Source organism: Cucurbita pepo, chromosome 20 (genome assembly GCF_057944985.1).
Source record: "Cucurbita pepo subsp. pepo isolate OVF chromosome 20, ASM5794498v1, whole genome shotgun sequence".
In the NCBI taxonomy this organism is placed as follows: domain Eukaryota; kingdom Viridiplantae; phylum Streptophyta; class Magnoliopsida; order Cucurbitales; family Cucurbitaceae; genus Cucurbita; species Cucurbita pepo.
The window spans coordinates 5,569,149-5,590,353 of NC_141817.1; the positions used below are offsets into that span (position 1 = coordinate 5,569,149).

Genomic DNA, 21,205 nt, shown 5'->3' on the forward strand with positions numbered 1-21,205 from the left:
AATGGTAAAAAGGTAGGGAGGAGGAGAGAGAAAATAAAAGGTCAATATCTCTTAGAAATATGATATAGCAATAACCCTAATGGCTTTGTTTGAACAAACAGATTACAAGTTTGGGAAATGGTTATGGGAACTCTGAATCTGAATCTGAATCTGAATCATCTCTTCCTCTGTTCTTCTTCTTGTTGCTGTTTGGCATGAACCTTCATCATTCAACCATCTCCTGCTCCTGTTCCACATTCATTCTTCTTCTTATTTCATTTTTCATCATACAAATTCATAAAATAATATCCATGATTGTTTAATCTTACGTACTCCCTTGGTCTTGGTCGGGAAACCCACAATGAACTAAGAGCTCTCAGTCTTCCATAGTACTCTCCAATTACCATGAAACATCGAGCTGCCTGTCGAACCGTCAATATTCTACGTATCTGATGAAGCGTTTGCTGTCTCAACATGTCAGCCTGCAATATATAATAGTACAACGAGTAGAGATATAGTAAATCTTCGACCTTTTATTAAAAAAGAAAAAAAAAAGAAAAATCTATATTACTTTATTATTATGCTTGTTCATTGTTTTTGAAGGTTTAAATTGATTGATGGGTCACCTAAAACATAAACATCCCTTTCAATCCCCAACCAAATTGATTGAGACTTTTCAATTTTATAACACTAAGAGATGTTTGCTATTATGTATTATTTTATAACCCACCTTTGGCTTTCAACCAAAAGCAAACGCTTTCTTTTACCCGTTCCTAACATTATGATTATTATGAGATATGAGACGAGAATTGTTAGAAATTACGAATCTCTACAGTGGTATGATACTTCTCCGATGTCTATGAAATCCTCAAACAGTCTCTTCTTAATCGAAGTTGACCCCTTATCTAGAGCATTCGAACAAAGTACACTATTTGTTCGACACTAGAGTCACTTTTGACTGTACCTTCAAAGCTCACAACTGTTTTGTTCGACATTTGAGGATTTTATTGACATGACTCTGATACCATGTTAGAAATCACTAATCTTCACAATGGTATGATATTGTCCACTTTGAGCATAAGCTCTCATCACTTTCTTTTTTGTTTCTCGAAAAGGCATCATACCAACGGAGATGTATTCCTTACTTGTGATCATTCCCTAAATTAACCAATGTGAGACTCCCTCCCAACAATCCTCAACAAGACTCACCTGACGAATGAAGCCTTCAAGGTTGGAGAGCTTCCTGGCGGCCACGGCCATGTGGTTGACCCCCTCCATCACGGCGGTGCTGGCGACGGCGACGGCCATTATGAGAGAATGGTGGAACTGGTCAAGCCCCTGATACAGAGCATCCTCTGTTTCTTGTGAACATCTCTGCAAATTACATATTCCTACAGCTTGCTGCTCCGTTAATGTCTCTAACTGCGGAATTACCATCTGTGTGGTTTTGTTTTCACACCAAAAGTCACAATTTCTATCACAAAAAAAAAAAAAAAAACACTTTCAAAACACACACAAACATTTCAAGTTTCAGACACCTCTATGAGCTTCGACGGCCGGAATCCTCCGATCCAAAGGAAGCAACGCTCCGCCGGGCTCATCCACATTCCCGTCATCAAATGAAACACATCTGATTTTGCTCCCACACTTTTCAACTCAAATATTTCGTCGTAGTGACTCATGTAACCGTCTACGATTGCTCGGAGATCGTCATCTGGGAGATGCCCCTCCACTGCCGCCCGCAACTCCGACATCATACGGAGGTCGTCGTCTAGCCACCGCGCATACTCCATGTCAAATATTGCAGCTCCTAACAATATATGCAAAATTCAATCATATTGCATTGCCACAAAAAGCCCCACTTCCATGAGATAAAAGAACTTACCGGAGCTGATATTGCCACCCATAACGCCACCACAAGCACCTAGAAACAATCCCTGTTCATCACAAATCATTCCAAAAACACTTACATAATTCTTGAGAAAAATTGAGCAATTCATACATATTCTTGAGAAATACAGAGCAATTCATACATATTCTTGAGAAAAACAGAGCAATTCATACATATTCTTGAGAAAAACAGAGCAATTCATACATATTCGGAAGAAAAACAGAGCAATTCATAAGGAAAATCACTATAACGCCAGTTCAAACTCTGAAACTGTTAATTATCGTTAGATTAAAAGGGTTATGTTGATAGATAATGGTAACCTCAGAACGTGCTCTATGGAGGTCTTGTTCAAGCTGAGAGAGCTTGATTCTACTGGACTCTAGCTGCTGAATATAAGCCTGTTCATATAAAAATATCAGAAATTTTGAAGTGGGTATCTCCAATTCTTGAATGAGCTAACAAATCTCTCAAAGAAAACTTCTGGGTATGAAACATAATCACTCATTACTCAAACCTTCTTCCTCAGACGGCTCTTTTTTGCAGCTACTCTGTTTTGAGCTAATCGTCTCAGTGTCTACAAAAGTCCATTTTTCCCCTCAAATTTTCAGAATTCAGCAAAGAAAAACAGATTTTTGAAGACATAATAATAGAACCTTGGCATCAAGCTGCCTCTGTGACGTTGAATTTGCTCCTTTTCTCTGTGATTGATTCTGGTTTGACGATGGCTCTGTTTTGAAAACATGATGGTTTGAAGAACAAGGCGTTGTGGTTATTGGCCAAGAAGGGAACATATCAACAAAATATGCAATGAAATTAGTACAGAGCTGAAACAGAGTAGGATAAGAATGAAAATTATTACGTGGAGATTTGAGTTCGTCGTTTTGAAGCTCAACTCTCTGTAAAACTATGGCTTCTTCGAGCTCTTCAAAATCAAAGCTTGACCCTTCTGGATTTCTGTACAAAGAAATATGAACGTTTGAGCATAAAAGAAGTTGATAATCAATGGAAGCTTCAAGTTCATACTCACATGAAAGATGAGAGATTCGCCATGGCTGCCGAGCTTGGTTTACGCCATTTTTGAGCTTTGGAGAAACAGAGGAGAATTTGAAGGAGAATTTACAGGGCCGCCCTGTCTCTTTCTTGAGATATATATATATATGTGTATATATTATGGATTAATTTATTTGAGATAATTAAAATTAATGGTGGAATTGGAAGTTTGTATTTCTCTGCTTCGCCGTGAAGAAACCTGGATTTACCATAATTTCTATGTCTGTTTATCCGCAAGGGATGTGGGTGTCTTTTTGAAACTCATCCAAGCCCGCCCCAAAATTACTATTCTAGCCCTCGTGAGTGACCAACAACTACTATTCTTTTTGTCTACCTTTATTCGTTTTTAAAGGACGCTAACATAATCGATAGTCAATATATATATATAGTCGTGTAAAATTTAGAATCCAAATTCGATATTTGATGGCTACGATTCCTCTACCGGCCATGCTACCTATTCATTGCTTCTTAAGAGTGAAGACTAACCCTGCCGATGAACACGAGTCCTTCTAGCATGGTTTGTCCTCACTTACTTACGACTCATGAGAATTCTCGGGAGGTTACCCAATATAGAATTGCTTCTGAGTAAAACATGTTTTACCATGAAGTTTATATGATTGAACCACCGAAAAGAAAGTTGCACCATATTGGTATAGGTAATAAGTTCTATTTCATTTTAATCTTTTTTAGTCCTCCCATCCTTCGGATTGCTCTTATTTGAACGTGGTATTGGTTCATTCATGTACTCTTTTTTTACTCGAGTGTCACATGTCCTAAAATTTATATGTCAAGAGAAAATCGAATAATTGAATTAAGTTTGTCTATGTTATATAGAAACGTCGAGCGACATGTTAAATTAGCATAAAATCTAATACCCCGTTAGTAACGTATAAAATTTGTAGAAAAGTATCCGTACATATATATTATTTAAGTTAATTCAAACGCCATAAGTTTTAGATTAAATATTAGTGGAATTTATTACCCCTAAGGGAAAAAATACTTGGCTCCTATTATGGTTCATCTTAAAATCAAATATAACTTTTTTTTTTTTTTTTTTTTTTTTTAAATTTCTTAATTATTTTCTAATTTTTATCTAATTTTTTATTTTATAAACAAAGAGGGTGTAAATAGGGTGTTGGGGTTTAGGGTAAAGGTATGTTATGATGTTATGGGTTTTGGTTGTTTTATAAAAGATACCAAAAAGTCATTGCTTCCATTGGCAGCCTTTTGCTTCCTCTATTATGGATGAAAGCACCACACCAAAAAGCCATCCCTCTTCTTCTTCTTTTTCAAATTATAGTAATAATAATCAAAATCATATTTTGAGTGCTCCTCACGAGCACCGGTGGAGACAGTTATTTTCTAAATAGAATTAGAGACGGTTCTTTTTCAAATGTCATGGACTTATAGGTTTGTATCAAGAGCCTTAACATAAATCGCGAAAGTTATTCAATATAACATAAAATAAAAGCCAACGAATTAAAATGGTACTCTAGACTAACCTAAGATCTCCAAAATAAAAATGCATCTACACTATCACAAATTCCATGGTATAACGTGAGGTCACCGTCAACCATACAGGGATGTCTTGCTTTTACCTAAAATATAAGAGTAGCACAAGGCTTGATTATTTTAAAAAAAAGTGACCCCACTATCGATATTGGGGTCAGAGAATACAAATACATGCAATATGATTGAAACCTATCATTTAAAACTGTATTGTATTAGGCGGCTTTCCAGTCCGAAAAATTGAATGTGTATTTACTACTCTACACACGGGCCACACGTGCGAGTATGGGCCCACCAGGCGACTTGCACACCTCCTGGGTCTCCTACTAGTTGGGCTAGCGTTTCTGATGATATTGTCGAACACCTGGAAGGAAGAGCGACCGTTGTAGCATCATGATAAACATGATGATCATTTTTCTTTTCATAACGTACGTGTCTGTACTCATCATAAGGGAAAGTATTCTGATGCACGTGAACATACATTTATGCATGAGATCTCAACATTTATCATTGTAAACAAATCATGCTAAACAATCCTTTACAAAATCATTTCATTCATAGCATAACCTTTAAAACATATTATCAGAGATTGTACATCATAAATCTCTATCTCAAAACATTTCATAGCATGTCATAACTTATCATGACTTAATATAATCATATCCAGTGTATTATGACATAACTATCATAATTTATTGAGGCATACTATGACAATCATTTATGTTCTAATGTTAATTGGCAAATTTAGGCATATCATATAGAAAATCATATCATATCATCAAACATATCAAACATATGACACGTGTAGAGCCACTGAGCACGTGTCATCATACATAAAACAACTCTTCCAATCATGCTGATAGTAGAGTCACTTCTTGGTTGCCCTAGGCCGAAGCTACTACGACCCTTTGATACTAGCTATAGTTTGTAACGGGGTTATATTTCATCTTATAGTTCGTAATTTTATGTCATACAAATCATCCTGCGTACATATGCATTTAAAGGACATAACGTAACAATTTGTACTTTTAACATATCTCATGATATACGGTTCATATAGTAAGTACTTCAACATTTACACAAATCAATCCAGCATACAACTTGTCACATCACAACGCAATTCATTCAAGATAGCATAAAATTCATAATTCATGTGTTTACGTATTAAGTTGTAATGGTATAAACATACAATTCATGACAATGCGAATCCACAGACACATACCACTATGCATCATACAATTGCGTAACTTACGGCGGTAGCCACTTACTTGGTAGGCCTTAGCCGAAATATTCCCTAAAATATATACGTAAGCTCCTAGCTCATCGTATACGTCCTACACTTTCGTTGGTGGTTGGTTCCTATTGGATCGTTCGACACCTTGTTAGTGTTTCACAAACCTAATTAATTTCCAACTTGAAATTTGTAAAATACGACCTTAAAATGACCTATGAACCTAAAATGATGTTGAAATCGAGTCTAGGAGGGTCGAAACGGTGCCGAAAGGTCGAAAATAAGTTTCCCGAGCCGAATAAGCCGCCAGAGCCGATGAGCCGTTGCGAGCCGATCAAGCTGCCAGAGTCAGTGGTGTCGGGCTGCAGATGTGCCACATGGCACAATCTGGAGGCGACGCGTGTACAGCAGTTTCGGGTCAAGGCATGGGTCGCGTGCGGGTATGGGTTGCAATCGTGGGTCTGGGCTGAGTGCGTGTAGTGGACCAGGCCTGAGCTGAGCCCGTGTAGTGGACCGGGCCTTCAACATCGAGTATTGGATTGGGCTTTTGGGTCTCGGTTGGTTTGGTTTTTGGTCTCGGATCGCAGCTGATGGGTTAGGTCGAGGCACGGATTAGGTTTTCTAGGTTGGACTGAGGCGTCTGGGCCGCGGTGGTTTCGTTGGGCCGAGGGCTTGGACTAGAGCGAGTTGGTTTCGGTTCGGGTCACGGGTCCGGATCTAGGGTCGGATTTGTCTCCTTCACCCGATTATCAGAAAATTTTCGGCGTTTTTTTTCTCTCTCTCTCTCTCTCTCTCTCTCTCTCTCTCTCTCTCTCTCTCTCTCTCTCTTCAGTAACGTCGTTTCCGTCGTCCTTTTTCCTTCTTTTCCTTTTGTTTCTGAGTCTCCTCTCCTCCCTCTTCCCCTTTCTCGTGTTTGTTTGGCTCGGAAGGGTCTAAAACTCCCAGATCTGAGAGGGTTCGAAAATTTGAGGTTCTGTCTTCCTCGCCTGACGTTGTACAGCATGTAAGAAGCGTTGGAGTTTGTTCCCGATGTGTGGGTAGGCTTCTAGGATGGTTTTCGTGGTGTATTTTGGTGCTTTTGACGTCCATTTTTTATAGGTTCACTTAGCCAGAACGTCATCGGTTTTCCTCAGTCTCTCTCGTTTTTCTCACTATTTTTTCTTTCTTATAGGTGCCTTGGAGGTGGTTGAGGGTTTGGGTCGTGTTGTTGGTGATCCAAGGGGTAGGCGCCGTGATCGTGGTCGTGTGGGAGCGAAAACTCCGACGCTCCGGTAACTGTGGCCCACTGACTTTATATATATATATATATATATCCAATTCGTTATACTAGCGGTTCGCACCCCCTAGACCTATCATAGTCGAGCTAGTTGTTCGTAACGACGTACAGTGGTCAACAAACCCCCAAGTGTCATATGAGACATCATCATCATCATCATAGTGTACACGTTTGTACTTATCATTATATATGGAGAAGTAACCCGATGTATATGTACACACAAAATGCATAAGATCCCTATAGTTTTCATCTTTAAAATCATCTTTATGACACAACCCTATATATCATTCGCATACTAAGTAACATGCATGTCTTGGTCGTCATATGTTATCATCATTAACATTAACGGGAGTTTTGTCTTAGAAAAATCATCGTCATAATGCATCATGACATTTAATACATGTACATCATCTTAATATGAAATAACATCATATTAAGTTATCTCATCATCATACATCTTACATCGTCATGTTCTCATGCATCATCATCATCATATCATCATCATACAACGTCATCATGTGACATCATCATATAACGTCATATAGCATCATCATATAACATAGTCACATCATCTATATAATAGTCTCATCATCATATAATATAGTCACATCATCATATAATATAAAACATAAATGACGCGTGCAAGGGCCACTGGACATGTGTCGTCATATATTAAACAAATCTTCTGACTGAGCCAATAGTAAGGCCATTTACTTGGTTGGCCTAGGCTGAAACTACTTCACTCCTTGATGCTAGATTAACGTTGCTCTTTGAGATTTAATTCTGCATAAGGAGTTCAACAATCATAAATTAGAGTTCTACTGTGGGAATTGGCTCACCTAGTTGTAGGTAAATAATTTTAAACTTACTCCTAATCATTTAAACTAACTCAGTCGAGCTAGCTGTCCATAGCGACGTCCGAAAGTTAGCAGACACCTGAGTGTCATGCACGACATGAACATCATCATCATAGTGTACGTGTCCGTACTCATCATCGTAAAAGGAGAAGTATCCTGACGCTTATGTACACACAAAAAAGCATGAGGTCTATATAGTTTCTCGTCTTTAAAACTTCTTTATGGAACAACCCTAGTTGCATCCTTATATTACTATCAATAATATATGTGCCTTAACTTTCCATCTTATTATCATCATTAACGTTATCTAGGGTTTTGTGTCCTAGGAAAAATTATCGTCATAATACAATATAACATTCACAACATGCTTCTCAACTTAAAATGGAAAATAACGTCATATTAAGGAAATAACATCATCTTACATCATCATATTAATATGCAACGTCATCATCATTCAACATCATATTAAGGAATCTCTAGGCGGTTCGCACCCCCCTAGAACCATCATAGTCGAGCTAGCTATCCATAGCGACGTCTGGAAGTTAGCAGACCCTTGAGTGTCATGCATGACATGAACACTATCATCATCGTAGTGTTCGTGTCCGTACTCATCATCGTAAAAGGAGAAGTATCCTGACGCTTATGTACACACAAAAAAGAATGAGGTCTATATAGTTTCTCGTCTTTAAAACTTCTCTATGGCACAACCCTTGTTGCATCCTTATATTACTATCAATAATATATGTGCCTTAACTTTCCGATCTTATCATCATCATTAACGTTATCTAGGGTTTTGTGTCCTAGGAAAAATTATCGTCATAATACAATATAACATCCACAACATGGTTCTCAACTTAAAATGGAAAATAACGTTATATTAAGGAAATAACATCATCCTACATCATCATATTAATATGCAACGTCATCATCATTCAACGTCATATTAAGGAATCTCTAGGCGGTTCGCATGTGTTTGCATTTGCATGGCCCCCTATAATGGGGTCACTTACCGAGTATTTTTCAAAATACTCAGGCTGTGTTACATCATTTTTCCAGGTAAAAACAAGGCGCACATGTATGGAGGATGATGGCATTGCGAGCAGAGACTGTGGTACGTGCATAGGGTAGACTCATATTTAAATTCCTAGTCTTACGTTAGAATAGGTTGTTTTGCATTTCATAGTTTTAAATTATTTTGTATTTGTTTTTTTTTATTTTCTCTAAATTTCAGTATTTTGTAAACACGCAAGACCGTTGCTGTGTTTTTCAAATAAGAGGATGTTTTAAATGTTTTCGATATTTATGTTATAAATGATGTTTCTTTTAAGAGTTATGTTTCCGCATAAGAGACGAGCATGAGCCCTTAGTAATGACTCTGAGTATGTAGAAATTTAGGATCATTATAGATATCCTAAAGATTTCTCGATGAGGAGTGCAACATGGTCCTATGACATAAACTATGTGGCCGAGAACGTGTGAAGCCCTAGGCGTAGGTACTCAAACTATGTCGCAAGGAATGGATGAAGTCTTGGACACAGGTACACAGATTGTATGGCACGGAACACGTAAAGTCTTGGATGCAAGTATTATACTATGTAGCGGGGAACACATGAAGCCTTTGACATAGGTTAGGTTTGAGTTATTCACTCAGCATAGAACCCTAGAAACAAGGGATAAAGAACTTAAGGGATAAAAAACTCAAAACTTAGAAATAAGGTTCTCAATGCAAAACTAGGTACCAAAAATTTCAAATTTAAGCATAGAGGAGGAGAGATGTCATTTGAATAAGTCATTTAGTCTACATTTTTCTTTTTCTTTTATCAATAATATTAATTTAGTTGTAACTAGTTAGTTAGCTCAAATTAAATGACAAGAATTTTCTATGAGTTTTAGGAAATCACTATGTAGCCATTTTAATGAGAAAAAGTAAAAATCCATTTAAAAATGGAAAAAAAAAAAAAAAAATAAAAAAAACAAATAGAGAAAGATAATGAGATCTTTAATATATATATATATAATGTTAAAGATCATGTTCGCAAAACTCTAATCATCAAAGTGCTAATGTTTGTTTGCCGGAAGGCTAACACATGGTCCATGGTAAAATTTAGCGAAATAGTCTTGGAGAACTTTGAACTTGGAATTGATGACATGAGCTCACATGAGCTAACTTGAATTTCAAATGACAAAATCGAATTTTCATTAGAGATAAATTGGTGACACCAACTTAAGCTAATCAAGTAAATGATCTTACTATCGACTCAGTTGGAAGACTTACTTTATGTATGACGACACGTGCCCAGTGATCCTTGCAACATTATTTGTACTTTGTGTTTTGTAATAATGTAATGATGTAATGATGTTGTATGATTATGTGATGATGTAATGATGTTGTATGATTATGTATATGATGATATGAGATGATGATATGATGATGATGATGCATAATAACAGGATGATATAAGATGCATGATGATGATGCATAATTACATGATGATATGATGCCTAATAACATGATGATATAAGATGCATGATGATGAGATGACTTAATATGAGGATCTTCCATATTAAGATGATATGCATGTATTAAATGTCATGAAACATTATGATAATAAGTTTTCTAAGGTACTAATTGATGTAAATGATGATGAACGTATGAAAGCCAATGCATGCATGTTACCTAGGGTAATGTGTGAAAGATGCATAGAGTTGTGTCATAAGAATGATTTAAAGATGAAAACTATAGGGACTTCATGCATATTGTGTGTTTATATACATCAGGTTACTTCCTCATTTATGATGATGAGTATGGATGCGTACACTATGATGATGATGATCATGCCTTGTATGATATTCGAGGGTTTGCTGATCTCCAGACATCCGGCTACGAACAGCTAGCTCGACTATGATAGGTCCATCTTAGTAGAGACGACTTGAGTCGGGTTATCCAGACAACATAATGCGTGCCTCAAGCGAACACTTGGCACTTGTACTCCTTGTGCTTGACGCATTTTCCTCCCCTCTCCTCAGCACCTGCAACTTCGGAAAAAAATCTAGAATTCATCGATTCATCCTATTTTCATATATATTTTCACATTACTCATCTCAACATGATTCATTTCTATCGAACATCTTGAGAAACGAACCAGCTAACTATACTCTACTTCCTTCTTCCGTCATACCTTGGTCAGTAATGTTACTCTCCAAGACTGATAGTATTACTTTTCAAGTTTGGGATGTAGTATATCTAGGCCAGTAAACGTTGGTCACCATTTTTGCACTGGAACAATATGAATCCTTCGGCTCCATTTATTAAAATTAGCATAAAGTTAACTTTCTCTTCATCTACTTCTACTCCATTTTTACATACTATAAAGCCAAGAAAGTTAACTTTTTCTATGCAAAAACTATCATTATTAAAATTAGCATAAAGTTTTTCTTTTCTAAGTGTAATCAAAACTGACTTAACATCCTCCACATGCTCATGCAAAGTCTTTGAATAAATTAAAATATCATAACCCAAAAAGTATAACTAATTGCTGATCAATTAAACGTATGTGCTTAACTAATTGAGCATCAAATACATCTGCAGAACTCAAAGGTACACGAGTGATTTTTCTACCATCTTTTAGGTTAAACATATGCGCTTAACTAATTGATCACGCATCTACTATAAGTTTTCATGAGTTAGCTAGCAGCTTCTATAAAAAATTTATAAAAGATTTTAGCACCATTGGTTGTACCATTGAATTACTTGGTGAAAAAGAATTTTGTTTTTACATGGGGATATGGAAGAGAATGCATTCAATGAGTTTAAAAAGAAATTAATGAAGGCATCATTACTTTCCTTTGTTTTTACATGGTTGTACCATAATTTCTATGTCTGTTTATCCGCAAGGGATGTGGGTGTTTCTTTGAAACTCATCCAAGCCCGCCCCAAAATTACTATTCTAGCCCTCGTGAGTGACCAACAACTACTATTCTTTTTGTCTACCTTTATTCGTTTTTAAAGGACGCTAACATAAACTGTAGTGAAAAGAAAATGAAAAAATATATATATTTATAGTCGTGTAAAACTTAAAATCCAAATTAGATATATGATGGCGCATAGATTTGAAGCACGAACTTGTTGGTTGGTGGTGTCCATTCATTCAATTAACATTGGTACAGGGCACGGCGAGACGGTCTCCCACGCGCTCTAGTCAAGATTGTTAAGCATACATACCTAGCTCAGCCATTAAAATTAGAGTCCATTCATGTTTAAAAGGTATTACTCAAATTTAAGAATATTTTTAAAATATTTTAAAAGTTGAAAGATATTTTTTAAAATGTTTAATGTATTTTTAAATCAATATACTACCCGTTTCTATCTAAAATTGTTGGTAATTTTTTTATTATTTATTTTTAAAGCTTAAGGGGGTTATTGAAAATTTTGATCTAAACTATCAAATTTTCATTTATATAAGAGAATAGACACTAGAAGATGATGAATTTTTTTAAAAAGCTATATTCAAAATTTTGTATTTGATAGCGTAAAAGTAAACTGCAAGTAATTTCGATATAACAATTTCTTTTATTAAGCAAATTATCCATTAAAAAATAATCCGGTTTAAATTATGCTCGAATTGACTTCAGAATACTATAATTTTATAAATATCATTCACCTATTTTTTAAGTCAATGCCAACCATATAACATCGAAAAACTAGAAAAATAAGTTTAATATGCACAAAAAATGTAATTGAACCATTGATATCAACTTCAAAAGATGAAATGTTAGTTGGGATTGTGTAAAGACGGGACTGACTTGATGACTCTAAAATGATGGGGAAATTTTTCACAAAATAAAACAAACCAAATTTAAATCATAACATACATTATACATTATACTTGATGACTTTGGTCCCTTAGCTTTGAGTGGTACCTACCATTTTTCTTGTTTTGGTAGTTTTAAAGCTGGTTCTTGATTCTTAATCTTGTAAGTTTCCAAGGTTTTTATTTTCTTGAGGCGTAAGTTGTAACATGCATTCGTAATCATATGAACCCTTCGTAATAATTATTCTAGAAGGTCATAGATTCATAATAGACTCCTTAGATGGTTCTTGAAGGGTCTTGAATCTTGACATGTTTCCTTTAGGCGTTTCTTAAGTAACATCTTGGTTTAGGTTCCAAACTTACTCCAACCAACTTGGAATCTTGAGCTTATCCTCATGTCATATATAAAATAGACCTTATAGAAAATCGTTGGTAATTTAGAGCATGTCTAGACCTTGAGCTAGGGTATGTCTCCTTGTTTCGTTTTCAGGAACTAAACCTTAGAGGTTGTCATGTCATGTATCATATTTTAGCCCTCAAAACTCTTCCAAAGTAACCGTTAATTTTCTCCCCATGAGTGCATAGATGGCATCATCATATAATCATGACATCCTGCCGGCAAATCTTGCTGGCAAGTCATGAGAACCGGTCTGGAAGGAGGTTAAAATTGAAAAAAAACTGAGGGAAGGTTGGGTTTTAGGCTGACTTGGCCGGTTCAGTTGAACCGGCCACGTCATCACCTTCTTCCTCTGGACAGGAAGAAGACGCGCGCGTCCTTTTGCGCCGCCGTCTGAAAGTGGCCTTTCATAGCTCCGATATCTTCGTTTCTCCCCTCGATTTCTTCATAAAACTTAAAGATGATATTACAAGGAAGATCGTCAGATTTTCGATCTCTTGGATAACTTTTTCTACGACGTTTCAGCTCTCGATTCCTGCATCAAAGTTACTCAACGTGATCCTCTGAAGCTTAAGAAATTCTCAATTTGAAGGAAAAGAGACCATAGATAGGGATTCGTCACTTATCCCCAATTTAAGTATGAAATCGATTTCCTTCAATTGGGCATGCTCCCTAGGTTATCTCTCTTCATGGTCTTCTATGGAAACACTCCTTGGAGGTGCAGAAACTAATTGGGATTGTCCTTGCTCGACGAATAATCGTGTATCCTCGAATTGAATTTTCAAGTTTTCCTTGAAGTTCTTCAATGGCGGATTGAACTGGGGAAATGGTTTCTGGGCACTTTCAGCATTCCATTCCTTCATAAAACTTGTGGGTAATCTTGTTTAGAAACTATAGGGATAAGTTTGAGGAGAAATGGTGGAGAATTGCTCTCGAATTTGAAAGAAGCCCGAGAGTAGGAGACTCACAATCTAAACACTCATAACTCTTGAATGGACTCTCAACCTTGCTCGATCCTTGTTCCATATTGTTGCCCCAACTTCAGACTTTATAGGAGAAGCTTAAACTGACATTGAGAGCTCCAGAATCATCGTGAATTAGCGGTTGGATTTTCTGGAATATCTATCAAAAATGTCTACTCTGATTAGAGCCTCACCAGCTTTGGTTTTGAATACCAGCCATTGGATGTGATGATCTGTCCGTCTTCTAGATCATATCCAATTTTGGAGGAGATCCAACGGCTTAGATTCGAGGTTCGAGAGATTTTGCTCAGATGGTCACGGTAGATGCTCTGATTCTGACCAGAGGAGCATTTTCTTAATTATCCAGCCTTCTAGGGGTATTTTGGTAATTTACCACTTTTTGAATATTTTATTATAATTTTATTTGAGAACTCTATAATTTTTCTAAATATTCTTTGTGGGTCATTTTTCCCTTCTTGAGCATCTTGAAATTCCTTCAAGATAAGGAATTAAAAATATGGAAAGATCCTTCATAATTGAAAAAATGATCTTTTTGCCGTTTTCACTTACTTTTCCTTTCCAATCCTTTTTCCATAGATCTCAACTCCTTAACATTACTGGTTGAGGTATAGGAATGACTTTCTTGAGATCCTCGTCCTTGCTTAATCCTTTAATTTCTCTCCTTTCGATCCTTTGAGTCTTACATGGGTGACTTATTCTTGTTGGTTCTAATTCCCTTCGTTTTTTGGGTGTTACAGATTGACTCCGACTTAGGTCAACCAAGCAAGTAGTTTTACGATTGGCTTGGTTGCATGACTTGTTTGTTATAAGAATAACGCATGCTTATGACCCCATGCATGTGTCATGTTGTATGGTTGTTTGACGTGTGTTATGTTATGTTTATGTTTTAATATAAATTATGTCATGTTATTGAACTATGTTGTGATATTGATGTTGTAGCTTCGACAGAAAAAGTAGTGATATTTTTATCAAAAAGATAGGTCCACAATTAGGCTACTTACTGATTATAAACCTATGGTCATTCCCTAAATTAGCCGATGTGGATTGATGTGGACTTTCATCCAACACCTCCCCTCGAACAAAGTATGCACCCATGATCATTCCCTAAATTAGCCGATATGGACTTTCATCCAACACCTCCTCTCGAACAAAGTATGTCTCCCCTTAATCGAGGCTTGACTCTTTTTCTTTTTCTTTTGGAGTCTTCGAACAAAGTATGGACTCATGACTTTGCTTTGGGCTTCCCCGAAAGGTCTCACACTAATGGAGACAGTATTCCTTGATTATAAACCCATGATCATTCCCTAAATTAGCAGACGTGGAACTTTTATCCAACACTTGTCATTACGCAAGCCATGGGAATGAAGTCAAGATAGTTGCATTTTCTATTTAGTTATAGTCTTTTGTTAAATCAGAGGTTTTCGTTACTTTGAAATTATTGTTGTTTCGTTTTTGCTATTCCATTGATGTTTGCTTTTATTTGGAATGAATTTTGCAAACAAACATCTAAGTCCATAACATCGTTTATATGTGAATGATTCTAAACGAATTTTCATATATATCAAGTATGTCATGTAAGAATGTTTGATTAATCCACCACATCTAGATGGTGTGAAAGTTATCTTATTTATAATCAAATAAATTACAAGGATATGGAAATAGTAATAAATGAAAATAACAATCAATGGAAAGATAGCTATGGTAATAAGGCAAATATTAGATATTTGCCTTATAATAAAATATCAAATATAATATATATGGTAAACTATAATTTATTACTAAATATCCTTAACACCCCACCGCAAGCTGAGCGTCGGATTTCAACGAACGTGAAGCTTGGATCTAAAAAATTCAAAGAGGTTGAGAAACACTTTTCGTGAAGACGTCAACAACCTGGTTCAGAGGAGACGTAGAGAAACACTTTCTTGGCCATCGAAAATTGTAGAGGGATCGCAATTCAGCGGCGATGCTGCCTTGGCTTCGGCAAGAATATGTCTAACCCATGAAGAGGGATTGTCGCTTAGCGACGATGCTGCCTTGGCTCTGGTGAGAATATGTCTAACCCCAAGAAGTAGAAGAGAAACCTAGAGCAAGGGACAAAGACAATGTGTAAGCCGAAAGAGTCGCCACATTGAGCGAAAGAGTCAATTTTGGCGAGAAGGGCAGCCGGAAGAGTCTCCACATTGGGCGAAGGAGCCAATTTTGGCAAGAAGGGCGACGACAACTTGGTTGGCAAAGAGGCCAATGCGGCACCCAGATTCCAAAGGTAAATCTCCGCAAAAGGTTGATGGGCTTATCGAGATACTGTATATTTTCGAAGATAACGCTGATGAAGATCCTAAGATTAGGGTTTCTGTGAAGGATGAAGGATGAAGGGAAAATTGGGAAGAGAATGAAAGAGGCTATGTTTGGAAAAGGTGAGGTTGTATGTACAGAGTATGACGAAGGGTGATTTGGAGGTCGAAAGGGTGGAGCCGAAGAGTAATCAATCGGCTCTGCATGTGGCAGCCATGACGACTGCCCCTGCGGCGTCAAAGCCAGCAGTGGCGGTGGAGAAGAACAGTAGAAGATTTCAAAACGTGACACGAGGTTATGTTCATTAAATGATGACTGTAGGACTAGTGGGACCTCATGCATATTGTGTGATCATGCATTTAGAGGGATACCCCTATCCCATCACGAGGGTACGGACGCGTACATCCAAATGGCAGGACAACGATCATTATGCCCTGCATAGCGCTGCCGTGACGGTTTTAGTTCTAACAGGTCCCGGTGGGCCCCTAAAGCATGCCCACCGGCTAGGGACAGTGGCCCAGTGGTGTGCGAACTAGCTGGTGAGCCCATACTCGCATATGGGCTGCATGTAGAGTATATGGTACACGTCCATGATTACCCGTTAGGATTACACCGTAGGGAAAACGAAACGAACGAAATGAAATGAAACGAAACGAAATGAAAGATAGGTCCCATCATTTCATTGCATGTGATTGTTGCATTTAACCCCAATAGTGGGGTCACTTACTGAGTATTTCTTTAAATACTCAGGCCATGTGCTACTACATTTTTCAGGTTAAGGCAAGGCATTCCTGTACGGCTGACGACGGCATCGCAACTCGAGATCATGACACATGCATAGGATAGTGGTATTTATTTTCTTAGACTTAGGATAGAATAGGATGTTTTAAACTTAAACGCTTATTTATTTTATTTCGGGTCTTTTGTTGTGTCGTTTTAAAGATGTTTTCGAAACACGTAAGTCCATGGCTGTGTTTTTAAGTTAAAGGTTATGTTTTATGAAATTTAAATGAAGTCTTCCGCATTCAATGTTTATGGTATGTATACAGTAGCGACCTTAAATTAAGTAGAAAATTTCGGGTCGTTATAGTTGATATCAGAGCCCTAGGTTATAGATCTTGTAGACTAGCCTACGATGTAGGCTTGGCATGTTCCATGGTCCCATCGTCGGTGTCCCGTCTCCGTCAGGTATGTCTTGCGTAAGATAAGAAAATGAAATGTCGTTGATTGTGTATGTTGTTATTGCTTGGTCATTATAAAAGATAACTCCTAATTGGACTTTTACTCTATTGATTGTATTATAATTGACTGCATTCATGTTAGCTTAATTCTATATTTATTTTAATTTAGAATACGTTATGTTTACCTTGCCTGGAATGTGAATGTAAATTGTTGTATTGATGATTTTAGATTTATTGAGATTGTTGCTGTGAATGAGTAGATTTAATTTTAGTAAGCTACTAAATGTTAGTGTATGCGTGAAAATGATTTTGCTAAGCAAGATCATATGTTTCAGTTAGACATCTCGAACATAGATAAACTACACAGTCTTATGATCATAGAGATGGGAATGAATGTACCAATGTATACTGAAGAGTAAGCAATGTCAGATGAAATAAAATGACCTAAGAAAAGCTTGATAGATGTCAATATCTTATAGTACACTATAGATACTAAAAGTGGTAGTGCGTGAATTTTTTTTTTATAACTTTGAAGTATGTAAAAATGAAATTAAAAGTATCAGTAAAAATTAACAAAAAAAAAAAAAAAAAAAAAAAAAAAAGAAAAAAAAAAAAAAAAAGAATTTGAGTTAAGACCATAAAAGTTTAAAACATGTATACTTAAATTGATTGGTGAATGACATAAGTGCGTTTAATGGAAGTTGAGCTTTGGAAGTACTGAGATATAGAAAACTTTCCTGCCTTAATAATACAACCAATTAGAGAAGTTGTGAGGTGATTTAAAAGTATCGAGCCACAGTTTGGACGAGGCATTACGATCATGGTCAAAATTTTAGAGGTGTATGGAGAGGGAATACGGTATGAGATTGTCAAAGGTACCTTAAATTTAAGAAACCATGATTTAAAATGAACTTGGGTGGGGGATACACGAGGATTAGAGTGGGACATTGTCTCTAAATCAACTAGAAGTTTTGTGGTAATCCTCCTAAGGGTACACGAATGCACTCAGGAAGCTCAACATAAACAAATTGTTGTAGAAAATTACCAAACAATTTTTCCAACCTGGTTAAAAGGTCTTACTATGCTAAAGTTTCAAGACTATCATTTTAAGTTTGATTTTCAAGTATCCCAAGTTTTATGGCATCTGAGAATATCCACCATGCTTATACAATACCAATTTTTATAAGAGAATTTTGTTAAGCCCATTCTTGGTATTACAAAGGCATTGAAAGGGTTGTGATGTCTTTCCATTATAGTTATAGGAACATTAGTTTTGGACTGTAGTAGATAAGGTATACCAAGAGAAAAGCCTATTTGACAATGTTTCCTATGAAAGTTACCAAATCCTCAAACTCTAGCTTGACCACACATCAAATACAGGAAGTCGTTCCTAAATCCATGTGATTTACTGGTGCATTCTATTTGCATTGGAACAGGGTGGAGTTCTTAACTAGTTTCATGTCATGATTGACTCCAAAAATTTACTAGAATTGGGGTAGGTAGCCAAGAGAGAAGAAGTATTACCAATTTCTTGATTTTGTATGGGAAAATAGCTAAATTTGTATATGGAATTCATGTACAAAGATGAGACATTAATGATGAACCAAATCAAGTGGACACCAACAATAATGAGGAAAGGAAAACAATTCTTTCTTTCTTTTTAATTATTAAAAATATAGAGAACGAACAATTTTAATTGGAAACATTCCTCTAATGAATTCCTGGGGAACTCCTATAGTAAATGGACTATACAGAATTGTGATCAGTCAAATATTGCAAAGCCCCGGTATCTATTACCGGTCAGTATTGGACTGTAACGAAATTTTGGTCTACACTAGCACCGTAATATCTTATTGGGGAGGAAGATTAAAATTAGAGATAGATCGAGAAGCAAAGATATGAGCGCGTGTGAGTAGGAAACAGAAAATATCTATCCTAGTTCTACCATCAACTATGGGTTCAAATCTTAAGAGAAATTCTCGAGAATGTTTCTAACCCGAAATTTTTCTTTGTATTTCTTTAATGATAGGGAGAGAGAAAAAAAAAATTGGATCAAAAGAAAATGACATTTTGGATATTTAAAAATGAGATTTTGAGGAAGCATGGACAAACAAATCAATTAGTGAACCTTTAGCTAAGTGTAGAAAATTGGATTTGGAGAACAATGTAAAGCAAAAACTAGTAAAACTATTGATCTAGTAGATGGAATCATAGTAAATAAAAAATTAAAAAAAAAAATTAAAAAAAGTGAGGAACTATGTAAGTTTTCCAACCTTATTGTATACATGAACATTTATTTCAATGAAGTGCCAGAGCCACAAACCTTAGATGAATTATGTTGTCCATGAAATTTTAGAAGAAGACCAATATGACATGATAAGGCTATGTACGAAATTTTGTGACCATTAGGTTATGATAACGGGCTAAACCAAGTGTAGGTGTAAAATGACTAAAATGCCCCTATAATTACGTACCACTAGTTTATGACCAAAGTGACCTCTAAATGACATGAAATTTGATGAGGAGCCTTATATCATGCTGTAAAGGGATTACACAAAGTTACAAGACCATTGGAATATGCTGAAGAATTAAACCAAGATTTGGGGGTAAATGACCAAAAGACCCTTTTGGAGTATGAATTAAGATTTAAAATACCTAACTATCTCACAAGACACCTTATAAGGATTCAAAGATTTTATGAATACAAAGTGATAGGCTTATGAAAGTTTTATGCATGCAAATAAATGTTATGACTCATACGAATTAAGGTATACTTGTTAAGAATTTTTGCTTAGTGGTACTTGAAGACTTAACAAAGAACTCTTAGAATAAGAACCCGAGTTATTCCAAGATTAAAACACTTTTGAGGACGAAAGTTTTTTTTAGAGGGATATAATGTTACAGCCAAAAAAAAATAAATAAATAAAAATTATTATAAAGAACAAAAAATTATTATTATGTAAAAAAAAAAAAAAAAAAAAAAATTAATAAATAAGTAAATAAAAATAATTATTTCTCATCCTCCTAGTCACTTTCCCACCAATCTCTCCTCAACCCACCTGATAGTTCCTACAAAACAGAAATGAAAAATGTCAGATTTGAGAAAACAGAAATACCTGCGTCAAATTTATAGGAGATGAGTTTGTAGAGATGATCAAGATTTACCTGGGAGAGAGATTTGAGATTTCTCTGTAAGTTATATTTGAGATCTCCTTTTCTTTATCCAATTATTTAGTTTTATTTAGCAATTTACCTTGTTAGAAAGATAGCCAGGATCAATAGCAGAAAAAATAGAATCGATTAAATTGGCCAAAAATAATTGCTAATCTAATTGAAAGGTAGCAAACAAAACACAAAACTAAAGAAGAAGGGTTAAACAGATTTAACGTATGAGAATTTCTTCTCTCGGCCAAAAACAAACAAAAAAAAAAAGGTTCAGATTTAGTTTTGGGAGTGAGAGATATTTTGCTAGAAAAAGATTTTGCATTTGAAGAGTTCAATAGTTTTCCTTTTATTTTATTTAATGATATTAAAAGGATTTTGCATTTCAGTAGTTTAATGATATTAAAAGTCATCCTCAAACACAGGGGATAATTAAAAGAAGGGAAATACAGTAAGAGACAGGGAGGGAAGATTGTGAATATAATTGAAATTATCTGGAAAATGTTAAAGAGTATTAAACACGGTAAGAGAAAATAGAATATCTGGAAAATTTTAATGGGTATTAAATAGTTTATATGAAAAT

General features: G+C 35.9%; 1 protein-coding gene across 1 annotated transcript; it reads right to left on the minus strand.

Annotated features, from left to right (window-relative positions):
• Positions 1-25: 25 nt before the first annotated feature.
• On the minus strand, positions 26-3,113 carry LOC111783664 (transcription factor TGA9). The gene is made up of 10 exons (XM_087120533.1): positions 2,898-3,113; positions 2,730-2,824; positions 2,524-2,597; positions 2,385-2,444; positions 2,191-2,268; positions 1,865-1,916; positions 1,518-1,789; positions 1,189-1,416; positions 313-461; positions 26-226 (listed from the first exon to the last, which is right to left on the minus strand). The coding sequence occupies exons 1-10, from the start codon at positions 2,918-2,920 to the stop codon at positions 103-105; spliced, it is 1,155 nt and encodes a 384-aa protein (XP_086976659.1). The 5' UTR covers positions 2,921-3,113; the 3' UTR covers positions 26-102.
• Positions 3,114-21,205: the final 18,092 nt, after the last annotated feature.

Coding starts and splice junctions, on each gene's coding strand:
- LOC111783664 (XM_087120533.1), bottom strand. CDS start 2,920: ATGGCGAATCTCTCATCTTTCAT. Junction 1,917..2,190: donor TCCATAGAGCACGTTCTGAG/GTTACCATTATC, acceptor TGTGATGAACAG/GGATTGTTTCTAGGTGCTTG. Junction 227..312: donor TCCCGACCAAGACCAAGGGA/GTACGTAAGATT, acceptor AATGTGGAACAG/GAGCAGGAGATGGTTGAATG.